Source organism: Pogona vitticeps, chromosome 4, assembly GCF_051106095.1.
Source record: "Pogona vitticeps strain Pit_001003342236 chromosome 4, PviZW2.1, whole genome shotgun sequence".
NCBI lineage: Eukaryota > Metazoa > Chordata > Lepidosauria > Squamata > Agamidae > Pogona > Pogona vitticeps.
In genome coordinates, this window is record NC_135786.1 from 215,129,890 (window position 1) to 215,150,504 (window position 20,615).

The following is a 20,615-nucleotide window of genomic DNA, read 5'->3' on the forward strand; positions in this document are numbered from 1 at the left end:
TCAGAATAGTGCCCAGGCATGGACAAGTCACACAAGTGTTAGATTAATGGAATGTTGGATGACTTCATAGTTCTGAAGCTATTTCATTCCTCCTGATAATTCTCATCTTGCCAAGTTAGTGAATTTTAAGAACTCTGAGAGCAGATTGTAAGATAAATGTGAAATATGAAATAATCCATACTTTTGGAGTCAGGGACTTTCCTCTAGGCATTAGTTCATACTTGACTTGCTTGACTCACACTTGGGGATAAAATGAGTTAGGACAAGGTCTCAGATACCACATTCTCTTACTGGGAAAGAAAACCTACTTGCCGAACTTTGGCCGGCTCGTGTTTCTTGTTATACAGGCACTAAGCAGCAGCGGTTGCCATAAAATACTTTATTTAACCTTTGCAAAAATGTTTTTTTTAGTACAGCAAAGCAGCCCAGTTAAATGAAAATAAATAGTTTTCAAAGGATTAGGTTTCATTAACATTCATATCATTTAAAGCATTAATTTTTCTTTCTCTGTTTAAAGTCGAAGAGAGGTGTTGTAATTGCCAATTTAAAATACATAATAAAAACAAATGAAAGGAGTCTTAAAATTCTTTTGGTTTTGCTATAGTGGTACCAAACGAAAACCTCAAAACACATTTGCTTCAGAAGTAAATTTATATAAAGACTTTAGTTCTTGGGTTCAAAAGTGTTTTTTTTTTTTTAATTTAATAATTACTTCACATCAGCAGTAAATACAAGCTGTATTTCCATGTCTCATATTTTGGAAATCCTTTGAAAATCTCAAGAGTATGGGGGATTAAAGCCTGGAATTTCTCTGGAATTTCCCTTAATTTTAATTTGTTCCTTCATAAAAATCCTGCTTCTCAACGCCTCAGTACATTTGATTGAAATTTCATTTCATTAGAGAATGATAACTCCAGAATGCTTTTTTTCTCTGTATGAGCACTCACTTCTTCATCTGTTCTTGCCTTTACTTGCATTCAAGATGTTTCCAAGCATATTTAGCAGCTATAAAATTGGTCGAATATCTGGTAATTTCCGATTACAATAATGGTCTACTGATTTTATGATAGCCTAGCACAGGGTGGATTTGATTTAAATCAAGTCGATTTAACTCACTAGTCAGTAAGACTTTATTTAAATTGTGATTTTTAAATGTAAAGACTCATTCTTACTAGTACTTATAATCTTTAATATTTGCAACTAAGTGAAGATTTCATATTTAGAATAATGTGTCAGATTAGTAAAACAGTTATATCAGAACTGATTTTAGTTTAATAAGTTAATCACTCCTATTTGGAGAACTACTTAAATTGTTGTATTTAACTAAAACAATAATATTATATAGCACACATATTTTTGTATTTGCTTAAATATCAGTGTTTATTAATTGAAGTGGTAAACAAAATACTGTACCTGTTTAAAACCAAACTAATTTCCAAACAATCTTCAAATCTAGCATTTAAGGTACAGCAGGAACTCCTCTATCTGCTGAATCTGAATCTGCTGATGCACTTACCTACTGCGTGAAAATACTAAATACCCCCAATACATATTTTCAGGGTGTATTTACCAGAACTAGCCACTAGAGGGATCCAGAAACTATGCAGTGTATAGCGGTGGCTACATCCACATTTTTCAGCATCCACAGGAAGGCTTGGAACCACCATTCCCTTTAAGTTTCTGTCCTGCTGTGCAGGAGCCTCACTCTGTGTGCACAGGGGTTGGAGGAGCTTCATTTGAGACTTGATTTTAAAAAATGGCTTCCCGCTGCCCATGCACAACCACAACGGAGCTCTGGGGAAGCACACATGTGCACAGCTTAGAGAGAACATTTATTGGAACTGATCCCCCACAGATACTGCAGTCCTACTGTAATTTGCTCATCGTTTCTACATAGATTTGCAGAATAACAATGGGATTAAGATATTTTTCTGAACATTGTTTACTTTATACAGTTTTACTGTGAAAAAGTACATGTTATATCTGCTTGGATAACTTGGATTAACTGAATTAGTTTGACAAAAATGTAAATATTGCATAAATATAAATTCTCATTCTACATAGCTAAGATCTATTTCATGCTGAACAGCCTTTGAGCTATAATGTATCTTAAATAGAAAACTATCTTTAGATTGATTTTTCCTCCAAAAGCATTTCATTAAAATAAAACTGATTTGAATCCCCAAAAAATCTGATTTAAATTTTAAAATTCTCATTTAAATTTTTAAAAAACTTTATTAAAAAAAAAACATCGATTTTACTCCACTCTGGCCTAGCATGAGTTTTTAGGAAAGTAGTACATCTTTAAAAGTTAGTTTTGTGGACATGGGAATTGAGCCAGCATCAGTTGGTACTTGATATTATACCCAGCAATCCCTTATAGGGTTGACTGAATCAAGCACATTGATGTCCAAAATATTAAGACGTTTGGAGCACATGGGGACCTTTAGAGGAGTAACCCAGGTTTTTTCAGAAAAATACTGCCAAAAGGATGCTGAGAAGCAAAAGGAGTCCAAAACTGCATGATACATAGGATTGGAGTCTGGAATGTGGGAAGTATTAATCAAGATAAGTTTGAAATTGTGAAACAATAAATAGCGTATTTGAACATTTCCAAAGCATTTTATTATGGAAATGAAGAATTCATAGGAAATGATGTGGCACTAAAAAGTAAGCCAAAACAAAGCAGAAGTAATTAGAGGCTATAAGGAAAAGTCTGCCCAAATGTGAAGTCTATCAACATAACCCTCACTCAAGTCTGTACTTCAATCACCAGTGCTGGAGAAGAAATTAAAAAAATGTTTTTGTATCCAGGAGGAAATTGATCCCATACCAAAATACAGTGGGTTGACTATCATGGATGTCTGAAATGTGAACTTGAAAAAAATAAAGCAGAACCAAACATTGCTGGAGAATTTGGCCTAGGAATCAGAAATAAAGCAGGAAAGTGAGTCATAGAATTTTGTGAAGCCAATGGTTTGTTTATTGCTAATACATGTTTCAAGCAACCGAAGAGACAATTGTACACGTGGACATGATTGAATGAGCAATGCAGAAGTCAAATAGACTATATACTATGAAGCAGAAGATGGGGAAGCTCTGTTTTCCACAAAAACAAGACAAAGAAAGGACTGTATTAATATAAGAAAGTAGATGAGAACAGAAGTCTTTTAAGTATAGTGCCAAATGTAATTTACATAATATTTCTGAATAATACAAGACTAAAAACAGATTTATGCTGGCTTAATAGTTCAGTGAGGTATCTGGCTGCGGATCCAGGCTTGAGAGTTGGATTTCCTAATATGTTTTCTGGGGGAAGAGCCAGCCTGTGTAGCCTTGGGGGCAAGCTACATAGTCTGAAGTACCCATAAAAGAGACTGGTAAACCTGTTCTGAATACTTTATGCTTAAGAAATCCTGGCAAGGTCGCCATGAGTTGGAATCACCTTGACAGCACATAATTATTATTTAGAGAATAGATTTACACTTCTAAACTCAGTTGACCATGAACCAGAGGACTGTATATTTTCAGAGAAGAATGCAAATAGACTATTTGTATAGTCGAAAGAAAAGCCTCAATCAGTGACTGAGAAACTTTTTTTGTTTAATGAAATACAGGGTGTGTCAAAGCAATAAATTCAAGGTCAAAAGAAAAGAAAAACCTTGATGAGAGTGTCTAAAATTGTTAAAGACAGACAGGTTATGTGAAAATGACAGATGTACTATATAGTCAAAAGAAAAGTAATAGTATTGATGGATGACTGACAAAAGTTTTAAAATTGTTTAAAGAGAGGATATCTAAAGGTGACAGATATAAAGTCAGAATTCTGATTGCAACTTTTTAGTAATTTGCACAAAGGCTCTCTTCCATAGAACTTTCTCTTACGTCTGCATAGATTTTAGTTACGCATCGGACTAAATCCAAGTAGGTGCATTGGAATTAATGGGACTTCTGTTAATGTTGACTAATATTCCATTCATATAAATGAATCTGTTCTAGTGAAGACTTATACTGGCTTTAGTCCATAGTTACATTTACTCTGTGTGTGTGTGTGTGTATGTGTGTGTGTGTGTGAGAGAGAGAGAGAGAGAACTATGCTTCTCTTTCAAACATTAAATTTCCTTTGGTTTTTTCGGGACACAGAACTGTGCCACAGGTCCTATCCAGTAGCTTAAACGATTCTGCTGCCTGTACATTAGGTGTCATGGAAGGTGTTGGCCCATGACTAGTACTGAACTGAAGGTGGCAGCGCATTCAGCTTCTGTGCACAGAGTGGAGGAGGGGCTTTGTCTCAAGTAGCAAAATGTCTTGGCTCAGTATTGAACGAGAATATAGCCTAGTGAACTCCTTTCAGACTATTGCAGTCCTAATATGAATTATTTCCTTCATGCTGTGCTCAAGTGACAACCCAACTGTAGCCTTTATGGTTTATCTCTGGCTAAAATGTAAACTTGTACAGGAGGGGTTGGAGGTAATTTCATACAACTGAGGGAAAGGGAGGAGAGGGTATTTCCACTCAGGATGACTATTTTTCTAACCTTTTCATAATCTTTCTTGGTCAGTCTTAATTTCAAATGCCCATAAATCTTAGCAGTGCAAAGTTAGAAAATTATTAAGGCCATGTTTTGTAAGCTAATGACTGCTAGGTGAAAACTGACAGCATATTCTTTAGTGATACTCAGTTAATAAACTAGCTGTTTATACAAGATGGGGAGGGGTCACTCCAGAAAGGAAATTCTGTGCTTAGGTTAATTATTATGAATTGTATCTTAGTCCAGAGCATTTCACTTTGGAGTTGAACATTTTGTTAACTGGGGTTAACCATACCTCCATTTTGTTTTATCAGTTGTCTTTCTCTTTTGTAGAATCAGAAGCTTTCTTGTCCCTTCCATTTCATGTGGCATCCCCAGCTGAGACTGGAGGCTACTTCATTTCAGCTATGACAGTTTATGCTTATTCTTTGACTAAGATTTAAATATCAAAGCTACGTATCAAAGGCTTTTATGTCATAGAGTACATTTTCCCTTCAGGGTACTTCTTATCTTGTATATTTGTGTTAGTAGCCAAGACGTACCTCTTCTAAAAGCCACCCACTGTTTTGGACATGTTTGTTTTACATGCAGTTTTGTGCTGAGGGGAACAAAAAGTGCCAGCAGGCTACTGAGTTTTAACATCTTAGCCAGTTTGTTATTCTGGCTCCTTCTTAAAGGTCAATGTCAAACTTCACTGGGAAAAAAACATAATTCCAGAGTGGTCAGTCCATTAACCTTGATTCATTGTCCTTGTTGTGTTTAGAGGCTACATCATCTCCTTTTGCTAGACCTTGATGTTCTGTTTTTAGTATTCTTAGGACATAAAATTCATAACTCTGCATGTGGAGGATGTCTTCATAAATGACCAGTAAAAATAAGCACATGACAAACCTTATTTACCCTTACTCATGTACACTAGTCTTTCTTGAAACAGAGGACTTTCCATAGGAATTCGTATTTCCAACTAGATGTTTGTTTATTAAATATAAAATGGAAGATGACTAAGACCGAATGGTGTTCTAGTAAAGTACGCTACACAGCTCATCTGGTAAATTAGTCTACATGGTAAAGTGCACATTAATTTTTCCAATAAAACATATTAGACATTTTCACACCTTAAAATGAAAACCTCTCCAAGCAATAAAACATGCCTTTGCTGCAAAGTAAGCTGAACATTGAGTGCTTATCTGTTTTTGTTTTTAAAAATCTTTTTCAGCTGCTACATATCTGTATTGAAGGTTGGGGAAACTGGCGGTGGTCTGAGCCATTTAGTATAGATAACACAGGAACATTTATCAGAACTATTCAGTATAAGGGAAGAACAGCATCACTTATTATCAAGGTCCTGCAGTTCAATGGAGTACAAAAACAAGTAAGTGTGCTTATGTGTGCAATACATGGGGATATTTTTTTAAAAAAAAACATACTACTAACTATAATTATGCCCAGTAATAGAAATAAACATTTTAATGCCTTGGGTTCAAGACTACTGATAGAGTAAATTGCCTGAAAAAGCAAAATACAATTATTCTAAAGAGAATACCTATTGTAGTTTTAAGAATCCTGCTATTTTGTCAGTTTCATTTAGAAAAAAAACGAAGACAGGACAACACAAATTATACCTAGTTAAATAAATTCATAAAGAATAATAAAAACATTTGCACAATATGGCAATAGAATCAAAGTACTAGATGTGACATTTGTGCAACAATAAAAATGGGACCTTTCACTGAAATAAAACAATTATAACTGTATACTGCCCTTTCTATCTGAAGTAGCAGTTTTATTTTTGGATGGGATTACAGTACAACTCCCATATCCACAGGGGATCAGCTCTAAGCCCCCTGTGGATGCTGAAAAATGTGGGTTAATAGCAAATGCTATACATAGCGTGATCTCTGGATCCCTCTAGTGGCCAGTTCTAGTACATTCACTTTTAGAAATACATACGTACTGTATAAGATTTTTCTTTTAGTATTTTTAATATTTTCAGACCATGGATAACTGATCCCGTATATAAAGGGGTCCTACTGTGTATGTATGGGTTTATGACAGCAGTAGTTGGCCTACTGCAGATGTAACAATCTGATCCTGGTTTAAACGGGTTTGAATACAACTTAAAACAATAGTTTTCTTGTTCGCTACTGTGCTCCTTCACGGATTGCTGCCTTGTCATGGCAAAGGGGCTTGAGTAATTCAGAGAAGCTATGGGGTATGCCGTTCAGGGACACCAAAGACGGACCAGTCACAGTGGAGAGTTCTGACTATACGCGATCCACCTGGAGCAGGAACTGGCAAGCCACTCCAGTATCTTTGCCAAGAAAACCCCATGAACAGAAACAAAATGCTAAAAGATACGATGCTGGAAGATGAGACCCTCAGGTCAGAAGGCGTTCAACATGCTGCTGGGAAAAGCGGAGGACAAGTACAAGTAGCTCCAGAGCTAATGAAGTGGTTGAGCCAAAGTTGAAAGGATGCTCAGCTGCGGACATGCCTGGAAGTGAAAGGAAAGTCCGATGCTGCAAAGAAAAATACTGCATAGGAACCTGGAATGTAAGATCTGTGAACCTTGGTAAGCTCGATGTGGTCAAACAGGAGATGGCAAGAATAAACATTGACATCCTGGGCATTAGTGAACTAAAATGGACGGGAATGTGCAAATTCAATTCAGACAATTACCATATCTACTATTGTGGGCACAAATCCCATAGAAGAAATGGAGTGGCCCTCATAATCATAATCCGCTAGGGAACATATCAAGCCGATTCTGTTTAAGCTACATTGGCTACCAGTTGCTGCCCGGGCCCAATTCAAAGTGCTTGTTTTGACATATAAAGCCCTAAACGGCTTGGGCCCTAGAAACCTGAAGGACCGCCTCCTTCCATATGAGCCTACCCAGCAGTTAAGATCTAGCCAGGGGGCCCTTTTGAAAGAGCCATCCCCCAAGGAGGTAAGAGGGACGGCTTGTAGACAAAGGGCCTTTTCGGCAGCTGCCCCCAGACTATGGAATGCCCTCCCGACTGAGATTCGTCTGATGCTGACACTGATGACATTTCGGTGCCAGGTCAAAACCTTCCTGTTCCAGAAGGCTTTTAATTGAAATAATATTAGCTGTGGGTCCGATGGCAATTTTTATATATATTTTTTTTTGTATTTTAATTGTTTTGAATTTTTATTATATTTTAAATGTTGTAAGCTGCCCAGAGACCTTTGGGTAGTGTGGATGGCATATAAATTAAATAAATAAATAATCAACAAAACAGTGGGAAAAGCTGTACTGGGATACAATCGCAAAAATGATAGAATGATTTCAATAAGAATTCAAAGCAGACTTTTCAACATCACAGCAATCCGTTTATGCGCCAACCACCAATGCTGAAGAGGCTGAAACTGACCTATTTTATGAAGACGTGCCACACCTTCTAGAACTGACACCAAAGAAAGATGTTCTTCTCATTATAGGGGACTGGAATGCTAAAGTAGAGAGTCAAGAGATAAAAGGAACAACAGGTAAATTTGGCCTTGGAGTTCAAAACAAAGCAGGTCAAAGGTTAATAGAGTTTTGTCAAGAGAACAAGCTGGTCATCACAAACACTCTTTTCCAACAACACAAGAGCTGACTCTACACATACACATCACCAGATGGGCAATACCAAAATCAAATTGATTATGTTCTCTGCAGCCAAAGATGGAGAGGCTCTATACAGTCAGCAAAAACAAGACCTGGAGCTGATTGTGGCTCTGATTATCAGCTTCTCATAGCAAAACTCGAGCTTAAACTGAAGAAAGTAGGAAAAACCACTGGGCTAGTCAGGTATAATCTAAACCAAATCCCTTATGAATATACAGTGGAAGTGAAGAACAGATGTAAGGAACTAGATTTCGTGGACAGAGTGCCTGAAGAACTATGGATGGAGGCTTGTAACATTGTACAGAAACATCAAGAAAAACCATCCCAAAGAAAAGGAAATGCAAGAAAGCAAAGTGGCTGTCCAACGAGGCCTTACAAATAGCAGAAAAGAGAAAGGAATCAAAATGCAAGGGAGATAGGGAAAGTTACAGAAATTTGAATGCAGACTTCCAAAGAATAGCAAGGAGAGACAAGAGGGCCTTCTTAAATGAACAGTGCAAAGAAATAAAGGAAAAGAATAGGAAGCGAAAAGCCAGAGATCTGTTCAAGAAAACTGGAGATATTAAAGGAACATTTTGTGCAAAGATGGACATATAAAGGACAAAAATGGTAGGGACCTAACAGAAGCAGAAGACATCAAGAAAAGGTGGCAAGAATGCACAAAGGAATTCTGCAAGAAAGATCTGGATGTCCCGGACAACCCAGATAGTGTGGTTGCTGACCTTGAGCCAGACATCCTGGAGAGTGAAGTCAAGTGGGCCTTAGAAAGCATGACTAACAACAAGGCCAGTGGAGGTGATGGCATTCCATCACCTCCACTGCCCTATTTAAAATCATAAAAGATGACGCTGTTAACAGTAGCAATGTATGGAAGTGAAAGCTGGACCATAAAGAACGCTGACCGCCGAAGAATTGATGGTTTTGAGTTGTGGTGCTGAAGGAGGCTCTTGAGAGTCCCCTGGACTGCAAGGAGAACAAACCTATCCATTCTAAAGGAAATCAAGCCTGAGTGCTGACTGAAAGGAGAGATCCTGAAGTTGAGGCTCCAATACTTTGGCCATCTCATGAGAAGAGAAGACTCGCTGGAAAAGCCCTTGATGTTAGGAAAGTGTGAAGGCAAGAGAAGGGGACGACAGAGAACAAGATGGCTGGACAGTGTCATCAAAGCTACCAACATGAATTTGACCCAACTCTGGGAGGCAGTGGAAGATAGGAGAGCCTGGCATGCTCTGATCCATGGGGTCATGAAGAGTTGGACACGACTTAACAAATAAACAGCAACAACAACAACTGTGGTATCTTTCTCAAAGCTAGATAATAGTCAGGTCAAGCAGTGTGGAGATGTGGCATAAGACTTATTCCCAGCTTGATAAATAATGGTTAATTTGAAGAGATAATTGCCCTCTTAAACAAAGTCTGTCTCCTTATCCCTTTATGAACTTTCAAAAACATAAATACATATATTAATGTATGTGTTATGCATTTGAGATTTTGCTGCATGATTTGATTTCTGTGGAATATTTTTCTCTGTGTGTTTTTTCTGATTTAGATCATTATTTGTGGAAGACAGATTGTATGTAGCTACCTCTCTGAAAGCATTGAGGTGAAAGTTGTTCAGCATTACATTGAGCAGGATGGACAGGCTGTTGTGAAGGAACATTTTGACTGCCTTGGACCCAAACAGAAGCTACCCTCATATGTCCTAGAAAACAGTGAACTAACAGAATTGAGTGTGAAAGCTAAAGGGGATGAAGACTGGTCAAGGGATGTGTCACTTGAGTCTAGCCATACTGAATATAGCACAGTCATCCAGGTATGCAAGTAAACACATGAGAGATCAGATTTTTATCTTCTTCTATGAAATATTGTGTGTTCCAAACCAAAGGTTCATTCTTAGATCAGTATTAAAAATGACTAAGCGCTCTTAAGCCCATAAGCTAGGAAGCACCATAACTTACTGTTGTCCATCCATCCTGTTGCCTATTTTAAGTATCATCTACTAAGACAACAATAAGAAACCTTTGGCCCTCCAGATATAGTTGGACTGCAGCTCTTATTTTCCCTAACCTTTTGCCGTGACTAGGCCTAGTAGGGGTTGTACTCATTTAACATCTGAAGGGTCACAACTTCCCTACCCCTGTTCTGAGGGCCAAACTAGACATTGACATTTGTGCAATTAGTAATTTTGTGAGTTTTGTTTAAATAGAAGATGTGTCCCTTCTCATCTTAACTGGGTCTATGGTAGGGGCCATTATCTCTTTCCTCCTCACTGTGATTCAGATTGTCTACTCTATATCTGCAGTTTGTATTAGGAGGAAATTTCCTTTTGTTGTCAATAGGAATCTCCACCCAATGCTAGTGGGAGGCTTAAAACCACAGTTCATCAAAACACACTAGGCAATGCAGAGTTAAATCTTGCTTGGTAGACACTATATCCAACCCATTATATCCAATCCTATTTACTCTTCAAGAAAAACAGCAGTTCATTCAATTGCTATCAACTCTAGTTTGGTTCTTAATCTAGTTGCCTAAATATACATTCTGTCTAGAATAATATACAAAAAAGGCATGCGAAACGTTTGCTTAATATAGTAAGTTCCACAAGAGTAGCCCCATTGAATCAGGGACATTTTGTGGGTCAGTTCCTCTGTATGTTCCACTGATTTAAATGGGCCTAATCTAATTCAATTTACTTTAGCATAGTAAATTGTAACTGGAGTAGGCCAGTTTGAAGCAATAGAAACTACAGAGGGTTTGACTCACCAAATCCTGCTGATTCATTGAACCCACTCTAGTATGACATACCATGCTAAGCAATAGAATTTCAGCTACTGATTTTTTTAGAAAAACTATCTCTGATCTACAATACATTGGACTGACTGTTGATAAAAAACATTTGGTTCTGTGAGGCTACCGTAACCTCAAGAAGTATTTATGCTTCTTTTGTCTGTAGGTACCATCATCAAACAACTCCATTATTTATGTATGGTGCATGGTTTTGATGCTAGAGGCCAATTCACAAGTCCAGCAAAGAATTGTGAGTACATTCTCCACTGTCCTGATTGTTCTTAGTCCTTACGTTCTGAACTAAATTAAGGCAAGATTGATCCTAAAGAGAGATTTATTGACAGTTTTTTAAATATCTGGATGCTTTTATGTAGATATAACAATGACACTATTCTGCTGCCTTCATTTTGTAGATTGTTTTCAGCCCTCTTTTTATCATGAGGAGCCATCTTCCAGATCCCATCATCATACATTTAGAGAAAAGGAGCCTAGGACAGAATGAAATACAAATGATTCCAGGAAAAGGTCAAGAAAAGTCATTGCAAAATATTGAACCTGATCTAACTCATCACCTGACCTTCCAAGCCAGGTAAAGCTTTTGTGTTTTTCTCTTTGAAAACACTGACCTAAACCTCATATTGCACATGTGCATGTGCCACCAGCACAAGAGAACATTCTTTCCGTTTCTTCTCACACTGCATCTCTCAGCAGCATTAAAAAAAAATTTTCACAGCACCAAAACAGTATATAGGAGCCTGATGGAAGAAGGGAGCATTGTATACTGCCTATTTCCTAAAGATAATAGACTGGAGTCTTAGTACTGATAGACTGCAAGTGACTTCATTGCAGTACAGAATCTCATCAGAATCATATCTCACTGCATACAGCAGTGGTCCTCAATCCTGGATTACCAGATGGTCTTCACCTACAACCTCGATCTATCCTTGCTATCTACCTGTTATGGGTATTTTAGCCTAACAATATCCAGGGGCTCAACCACTTCTGTAGAAAATATGTGTAACTTTCTCTAATCAATCTATGCAATGAATACCACATGTTTCATTGTGTCTCTGTGTGACAGGGAAGAAGATGGTCCATCGGAATGTGCAGTCCCCATCTCAACAGCACTTATTAAGCAGATAGCCACTAAATCAAACACAGGTGGCACTGTGAATGAAATACTCGCTGACTTCTATGGGTGTGGCAGTTCCCCTCAGTCTGTGTGGCCTTATACAAAAAAAGATTTTGTCTGGTATGGCATCCCCTTAACTATTTGTTTCAAAATTATTCTGCAGTGAAGACATATATTTATAAATTGTGTATGAATCTGAAACAAATCCCTTTGTAGAATTATTTAAGAATGTTATATGTTTTGTTTTGTTTTATTTTAATATGTTGCTACCCATTGCTAATAGGACTACAGCTCAGTACTAGGTCCCAGGTTCGGTCTCTGGCATGTCCATATAGGGTTGGGAAAAAGACCCACGCTAAGCTTCGTGGAAGATGGACTGCTAGCAAGAGATGGCTTGCTCCTCACAAGGACTGGGAAGAGTGTGTTTGGCCACAGCATGAAGAACTTCATCAGGAGGGCTTTAAACTGAATTGGAAGTGGGAGGGACAAACAAGCATAGAGGTAAAGATGGATGAAGCCTTACACATAATAAGAGGAATGACCCAAACAGTTCTAATGGGAGTCAGTAATTAATTAACATTAATAATAATATTCATTAAAATGTACGAAGAAAAGCAGGGTACAAATCACATACTCTCCAGTGTCTCTATATGAAAGCCAGAAATATGGGAAACAAACAAGAAGAACTGGAAATCTTAATTTAGGAGGGTAAATATGACTTGATAGGAATAACTGAGATAGGAATAACTGAAACTGCTGACTGGAATACAGCAGTTTTAAAAAGCCAATTTTAATAAACTCCAAACAAGGATAAATAAGTTCCTATGGCAGGAAATCCTAACAATCAAATGAGTCCAACAGGGATGGGAATTTTTCAAAAAGGAAATTCTAAAGGCACATCTACAAACAATTCCAACATGAAAAAAAAGGTGGGAGACAGCAAAAAATGCCAGTGTGGAATCACAAAAACCTCAGAGAACCTGAAAACAAAACAAAAATAGCACATGTAAGCAGTGGAAAGAAGGCCAGGCCACAAAGGAAGAGTACAGATAAGTAGCAAGGAATTGTGGAGATAGAACCAAGAGCGCAAAAGCTGAGAATGAGCCGAGGTTAGCTAGAGACACTAAAAGCAACAAAACAGCATTCTTTTGTTATGTGCGTAGCAAAAGAAAAATTTAAAAAACTTATTCAGCTACTCAGTGGAGATGGAAAAATGATAATAAACAACAAAGAAAAGGCAGAAGTACCCAATTCCTATTTTAGTTCAGTCTTTTCCCAAAGGGCAGACTATGACCCTCTAGACAAATGTGAAGTGCAAATTGACGCTACAGGATTGTAGCTGGAGACTGATAAACAAATAGGCAAGGACTACCATTACCTTGAATGAGTTCAAATCTCCAGGGCCAGATGAATGGCATCCAAGGGTAATGAAGGAATTGGCTGAAGGACTCTCAGAATCACTGTCCATTATTTTCTTGAAATCATTGGAAATGGGTGAGATATCACGTGATTGGAGGAAGATTAATGTCCCTATCTTCAGAAAGGGTAAAAAAGAGGAACCTGGGGCCTACAGACCAGTCAGCCTGACACCAATCACAGGGAAATTCTGGAACAAATTATAATGCAGTCACTATGCAAGCACCTAGAAAACAATGCAGTAATAAGAATATAAGAAGAGCCCTGCTGGATAAGACCAAGGGCCCATCTAGTCCAGCTTCCTGTATCTCACAGTGGCCCCACCAAATGCCTCTGGGAATACATGAGAGAACTAGATACTTGTCTCCTGATACCACTCCCCTGCATCTGGCATTTTGAATTACCTTCCTTTTAAGCCTGAAGATTATACATCCCCATCATGCCTTGTAACCTGCGATGGACTTTTCCTTCAGGAATCTGTCCAATCCCCTTTTAAAGGCATGTAGGCCGGATGCCATCACCACATCCTGTGGCAAGAAGTTCCACAGACTAACAACGTGGTGGGTAAATAAATCTATTCTTTTGTCTATTCTCACTCTCCCAACACTCAATTTTGGTGGATGTCCCCTGGTTCTGGTGTTGCATGAGAGAAAAAAGAGCTTCCCTCTGTCCACTAGAAGTCGACACGGATTTATCAAGAACAAATCTTGCCAGACTAATCTGATCTCATTTTTTGACTGTGTAATATCCCTGATAGATAGAGGGAATGCTGTAGACATAATATATCTTGACTTCAGCAAAGTTTTTGACAAAGTGCCCCATGATATCCTAATTAGCAAGCTAACTAGGTGTGGGCTGGATAGATTAATTGTCAGGTGGATACAGAACTGTCTACAGAATCATACTCACAGGGTGATGATTAATGGCTCCTTCTCCAACTTGAAGGAGGTAACAAGTGAGGTACCCCAAGTCTCATTCTTTGGGTCCAGTGCTCTTCAACATTTTTATTAATGACTTGGATCAAGGAGTGCAGGGAATGCTTGTTAAATTTGTGGATGACACAAAATTGAGTGGAATGGCTAATACTGTACTTTGGAAGACAGAAACAGAATTCAAAATTATCTAGATAGACTTGAGCATTAGGTTGAAAACAGCAGAATGAAATTCAGCAGGGATAAATGCAAAGTACTGCACTCCAGAAAAAGAAACCACACTGTTACAAAATGAGGATACCTGGTTCAGTAATACTGCGAGCGAGAAGGATCTTGGAATCCTTGTAGATTACTAGCTGAATATGAGTCTACAGTGTGATGTATGTATCTACAAAAAAGGCAAACACTGTTTTAGGCTGCATTAATAGACATATAGTCTCCAAATCCCTCAAGGGATCACCATATAATCTAAGTCTGTCTCCTTATCCCTTGAGTACTATGTCTAATTCTGGACACCACACTTCAAGAACGATACTGACCAATTTGAAAAAGTTCAGAGGAGGGTAACAAGGATGATTAGGGGGCTGGAAACCAAATCCTATCACCAAATCCTATCAGGAAAGACCAAAATAACTATATGTATAGCCTTGAGAAAAGAAGACTGAGGAAGGTATGACAGCACTTTGCAAATACTCGAAAGGCTGTCATATAGAGGAGGGGTAGGATCTGTTCTCGATCAGGCCAGAGAGCAGGACATACAACAATGGGCTGAAGTTACAGGAAGCCAGATTTTAATTGAATATCAGGAAAAACTTCCTGTTAGAACAGTACAGCCGCGGAACCAATTGCCTTGAGAGGTGTTAAGTGCTCCAATATTGGAGGCATTCAAGAGAAATTTAGACAGCAGATACCCTTTGATTTGTATTCGTGCACCGTGTAGGGGGTAGAACTCCTCCAATTCTGTAGCTTGAACTCTGACATCAAAAGTGTTACATGAGCCCACTCATTTTTTCCCCATTTTTCCCAAGAACATGGCTATGTATATTGCACAGCTTGTTTTGGGTTTTTTTCCCCAAGTACATTTCCAAGAATCAAAAGCCAGCATGGCCATGCTGACTGGGGGTTTTCTGGTGGAGGATTCTGGGATCTGAACTCCGAAAATGTAACTTTTGCAAGCTCCACTGTATTGTTCTTAACTGCATCCTTGATAGAAACGTCTAATATTTTTCTTTCATAACTCAAAAGCTTAAGTTAGTTCAGGGTTTTTCTCCTCAGAGGACACATGGGGGTTAAGAAACTGAATATATATATTTGGAGAAAGGTATATTTGATATCATATTTGTAGGAATAAGAACCTAGCAAGGAGACATGATGCCAGGTGTTGTTTTGAGCTCACTTTTAATTGAATTATTTCAAAAAATGTGACTGGCTTTTTGATCCTTGAAGGGAGGCCTATTTAAATCAAAGCAGTAAATCTAGTTAAATGAGGGACAGATTTGCCCTGGCAGAATATCTTTCTATTTCAGAATCATATCTGTTATCGGAAGGCACTGAAATGTAACAAAAGCTTTATAAATGGCTAGAATGATAAACTGCAAATCTTACCAATGAATTAAACATTTTCTTTTATCTCTGCTTTGATAATGTTACTTGAAACAGCAGTGAACAACTCACTCAGTGGGACAGCCCCATGCGAGTGAAATTGTCAGTGTGGAAGCCATGTGTGAAAACCCTCCTGATAGAACTCCTGCCATGGGCTCTCCTAATCAATCATTCCAAATGGGATCTTTGGCTGTTTGAAGGCGAGAAGATTGTCCTGCAGATACCTGCAGGAAAAACAATGATACCTCCCAACTTTCAGGCAAGCTTATTACTCACATTGTTATATGTTATGTTCTTTTAAGTATGATCATTTCACTTCATGGCCAGATCAAAGGGCATAATACAGTATATATGCTTGAGCAATGACGGGAGGCCCAGCATGTTTTTTTACTTTTTTCATATGCACAAAGAGAGACAAACGCGCTCCGATTTTCCTGATCTCTGCATCAGCTGTCCAGTTATATCTGCTCCTAATGCAGGCAAGCAGTGAGTGTTTTTGTGCTTTCTAGACTCTGTAATATGAGAATAGACACTATATTCTAGACTGTGGAGAATTTAAAAAGAAATCTGAAGTCAGGAAATGGGAAGAATATCCTTATTACATTCTGGGTCCCTGAAAAAATTGTACTAAGGGTCTTTGTTAATAGTTCTACTTTATGATGCTTGAAATATATGAAGAAACAAACGCAATAAATAAAAACACCTTGAAACAGAAAAAGCAAAGAATAAAGCGATAATAAGCTTTTAAAAATACTCTAAAATTAAGCATAAACTTTTTTGAAATATGACCATATGTACAGGTAGATATTCATATATAGCTATTAGCTGTATGCCACTTGCTTGAATGTTAACAGTTGAACAGTAAGGTCTTCAGTCTATTGATTAGGAGAAGTAGTAGGCATCCTTCAGTCTCGAAAGACTATGGTATCGTGCTCTGTATGAAGGACTTGGAACAGCGTCTAGTGTGGCTGAGGAGGCCAATTCGAGAGTGACAATCCCTTCCACACTGGAGACAAATCCAATCTGTCCCCTGTCCAGCTCCCTGGTTTTGCTTCCTTTGTGACTTCCTCTTTGCCTCAGCCTGCTGGACAAGGGTCTCTTCAAATTGGGAGAGGCCGTGATGCACTGCCTGCCTCCAGGCTGAACGATCAGATGTCAGAGTTTCCCATCTGTTGAGGTCTATTCCTAAGGCCTTCAGATCCCGCTTGCAGATATCCTTGTATCGCAGCTGTGGTCTCCCTCTGGGGCGATTTCCCTGCACTAATTCTCCATATAGGAGATCCTTTGGAATCCGACCATCAGCCATTCTCACAACGTGCCCAAGCCAGCGTAGACGTCACTGTTTCAGTAATGTATGCATGCTGAAAATTCCAGCTCGTTCTAGGACTACTCTATTTGGAACTCTGTCCTGCCAGGTGATACCAAAAATCCATCGTAGGCAACGCATATGGAAGGTGTTCAGCTTCCTCTCCTGCCGGGCACAAAGGGTCCAGGACTCGCTGCAGTACAGGAGTGTGCTCAGGACACAGGCTCTATAGACCTGGATCTTGGTATGTGTTGTCAGTTTCTTATTGAGCCATACTCTCTTTGTGAGTCTAGAGAACATGGTGGCTGCTTTCCCAATGCGTTTATCCAGCTCGACATCTAGAGAGAGGGTGTCAGAGATGGTTGAGCCAAGGTACACAAAGTCATGAACAACCTCCAATTCTTGTGTGGAGATGGTAATAGAGGGAGGTGAGTCCACACCCTGGCCCATGACTTGTGTTTTCTTCAGGCTGATTGTTAGTCCAAAGTCTTGGCAGGCCTTGCTGAAACGGTTCATGAGTTGTTGGAGGTCTTCAGCAGAGTGGGCAACAATGGCTGCATCGTCTGCAAAGAGGAAGTCCCTCATGCACTTCAGCTGGACTTTGGTCTTTGCTCTCAATCTAGAGAGATTAAAGAGCTTTCCATCTGATCTAGTCCGGAGATAGACACCTTCTGTTGCAGTTCCAAAGGCATGCTTCAGCATGACAGCAAAAAAGATCCCAAAAAGTGTTGGTGCGAGGACACAGCCCTGTTTCACTCCGCTTCGGATGTCAAAGGGATCTGATGTTGAGCCGTCAAAAACTACAGTGCCTTTCATTCCATCGTGGAAGGACCTGATGATGTTAAGGAGACGAGGTGGACATCCAATCTTGGGAAGTATTTTGAAAAGGCCATCCCTGCTAACCAAGTCAAATGCTTTTGTAAGGTCTATGAAGGCCACTAAGAGTGGCTGTTGTTGTTCCCTGCATTTCTCCTGCAACTGTCGGAGGGAGAATACCATGTCAGTGGTGGACCTATTTGGTCGAAATCCGCACTGTGATTCCGGATAGACTCTGTCTGCAAGCACCTGGAGCCTCTTCAGCACAACACGGGCAAGCAGCTTCCCTACAACGCTAAGAAGAGAGATACCACGGTAGTTATTGCAGTCACCCCTGTCACCTTTGTTCTTGTACAACGTGACAATGTTTGCATCCTTCATGTCCTGTGGTACTCCACCTTCCCTCCAGCAGAGACAAAAGATTTCATACAGTTCGGTGATGATGATCTCCTTACCGCATTTCAGCACTTCAACAGGGATGTTGTCCCTTCCAGGTGCCTTGCCAGAGGTGAGGGAATCCAAGGCCGCATTTATTTCTGCTAGGGTTGGTTCGCTGTCCAGCTCTTCCAAGACAGGCAGGCACTCAATGTTATTTAATGCTTCTTCGGTTACTACATTCTTTCTGGAATATAGCTCGGAGTAGTGCTGCACCCAGCGTTCCATCTGCTGTGCTCGGTCCTGGATGATCACGCCTGTAGTAGACTTCAAGGGAGCAGATTTCTTCTGTAATGGACCTAAGGCCTGCTTGATACCATCATACATTCCTTTGATGTTACCTGTGTCCGCTGCTATCTGTATCTGAGAGGAAAGCTGAAGCCAGTAGTCATTGGAGCATCTCCTGGCAGCCTGTTGGACTTGGCTACGAGCGGCTCGAAGAGCTTGCAGGTTGTACTCGCTAGGACAGGCTTTGTATGCTGCTAGAGCTCTTCTCTTATCCTCAATGGCTGGCATTAACTCCTCCGAATGGGCTTCGAACCAGTCAGCCATCTTTCTGGTCTTCTTGCCGAAGGTGGACAAGGCAGTGTTGTAGACAGTGTTCTTGAAGTGTTCCCATCGTTCAGGTGCATTTACATTTGCTGGACCTGGAAGGGTTTCCTCGAGTGCTTGGGCAAATTCCTTCACTTTTCTTTGATCGCGAGTCTTGTTGATGTCAATACGTGGTCTTCCTTCCTTTTTCATGTGATACAATTTCTTTGTTCGCAGTTTTACTCTACTACACACCAGGGAGTGATCAGTATCGCAATCAGCACTCTGGTAGCTGCGTGTGATCGTAACACTAGGAAGGCTAGAACGTCTAGTGAGGATCAAATCGAGCTGATGCCAATGCTTGGATCTTGGATGTCTCCAGGAAACTCTGTGTTGCAGCTTCGTATTAAAGAATGTGTTGCTGACACAGAGACCATAGTAACAGCAAAACTCCAGTAAGCGTTGGCCATTTTCGTTCATCTTTCCAATGCCAAAACGGCCTAGACAAGTGGGCCAAGAATTGTGATCAGCACCAACTCTAGCATTAAAGTCTCCAAGAATGAACAGTGACTCTCTTTCAGGGACTTTTTTGATAGTAGCTGCCAGATCGTCGTAGAATTTGTCTTTCACTTCTGGAGTGGATGACAGTGTTGGTGCATATGCACTAATGAGGGTTACTGGTCCTGCTGATGAGTGGAGCTGCAGAGACAGGATTCTTTCACTCCCCACAGTGGGTGGAACAATGCATCTCAGGAGAGTGTTTCTGACTGCAAAGCCAACACCATATTCCCTGGTCTCATTCGATGGTTTTCCCTGCCAGAAGAATGAGAAGTTTTTTTCTTTGACAGATCCCGAGTCTGGCAGTCTTGTCTCTTGCAGGGCAACAATGTCCATCTGCAGTCTACTCAGTTCCATGTCAATGACAGCTGTCTTGCGCACATCGTCTATTTCTTGCAGGTCGTTAGGAAAGCCGTAGTCAGGAAAGCCAGGGGTCATTGTCCGTACATTCCAGGTGCCCAGCTTTAGGGCAGAAGTTTTCTTATGATTGTTGCATGGTGCACAGTTGTCGATCTGCTTGTCGGGTTTCACCCTAAACCCCACGCACCCCGTGAGGTTAACAGACCGTGGCGAGGTAGCACCTTACTGGCTGGGGGCTGCCCAGCTTAAGGCGGGCGGTATCTACCTAGTGAGGTGCAATGACCTCTCCCACCGTCAGAAGTAGCCCCTGGCGTCCTGCTCTACGCCAATTGAGCAGAGACTTATAACCGGTAACTGCTACTTCCCGTGTTGTTTCGACGCTGTATGCGAAGCTGGAGTGTCCTCTCCAGAGCACGAAGCCTGGGTAAAATAGTATGGAGGATAGGCTGTTACCCAAGCAGCAAATCCCAGAAGTATGCATTTATGAAAGGTCATTGCTGCTCTGTCAGCTGCATAGTCATCATAAGGTTTGTGCTGCCTGCCCCTCTTCCAGCCTTTGTTCCATAAATGGACCAAA

General features: G+C 39.9%; 1 protein-coding gene across 4 annotated transcripts in view; it reads left to right on the forward strand.

Annotated features, from left to right (window-relative positions):
* The window catches only part of VPS13B (vacuolar protein sorting 13 homolog B), a 495,255-nt gene that overhangs the window by 430,986 nt on the left and 43,654 nt on the right, over positions 1-20,615 (forward strand). For all 4 annotated transcript variants that reach the window (XM_020785369.3, XM_020785367.3, XM_020785370.3 and 1 more), the window contains 6 exons: positions 5,749-5,904; positions 9,713-9,976; positions 11,117-11,200; positions 11,364-11,539; positions 12,032-12,202; positions 16,090-16,291. In XM_020785369.3, coding sequence (XP_020641028.3) covers positions 5,749-5,904; positions 9,713-9,976; positions 11,117-11,200; positions 11,364-11,539; positions 12,032-12,202; positions 16,090-16,291 — 1,053 coding nt within the window. The remainder of the gene's footprint in view (positions 1-5,748; positions 5,905-9,712; positions 9,977-11,116; positions 11,201-11,363; positions 11,540-12,031; positions 12,203-16,089; positions 16,292-20,615) is intronic.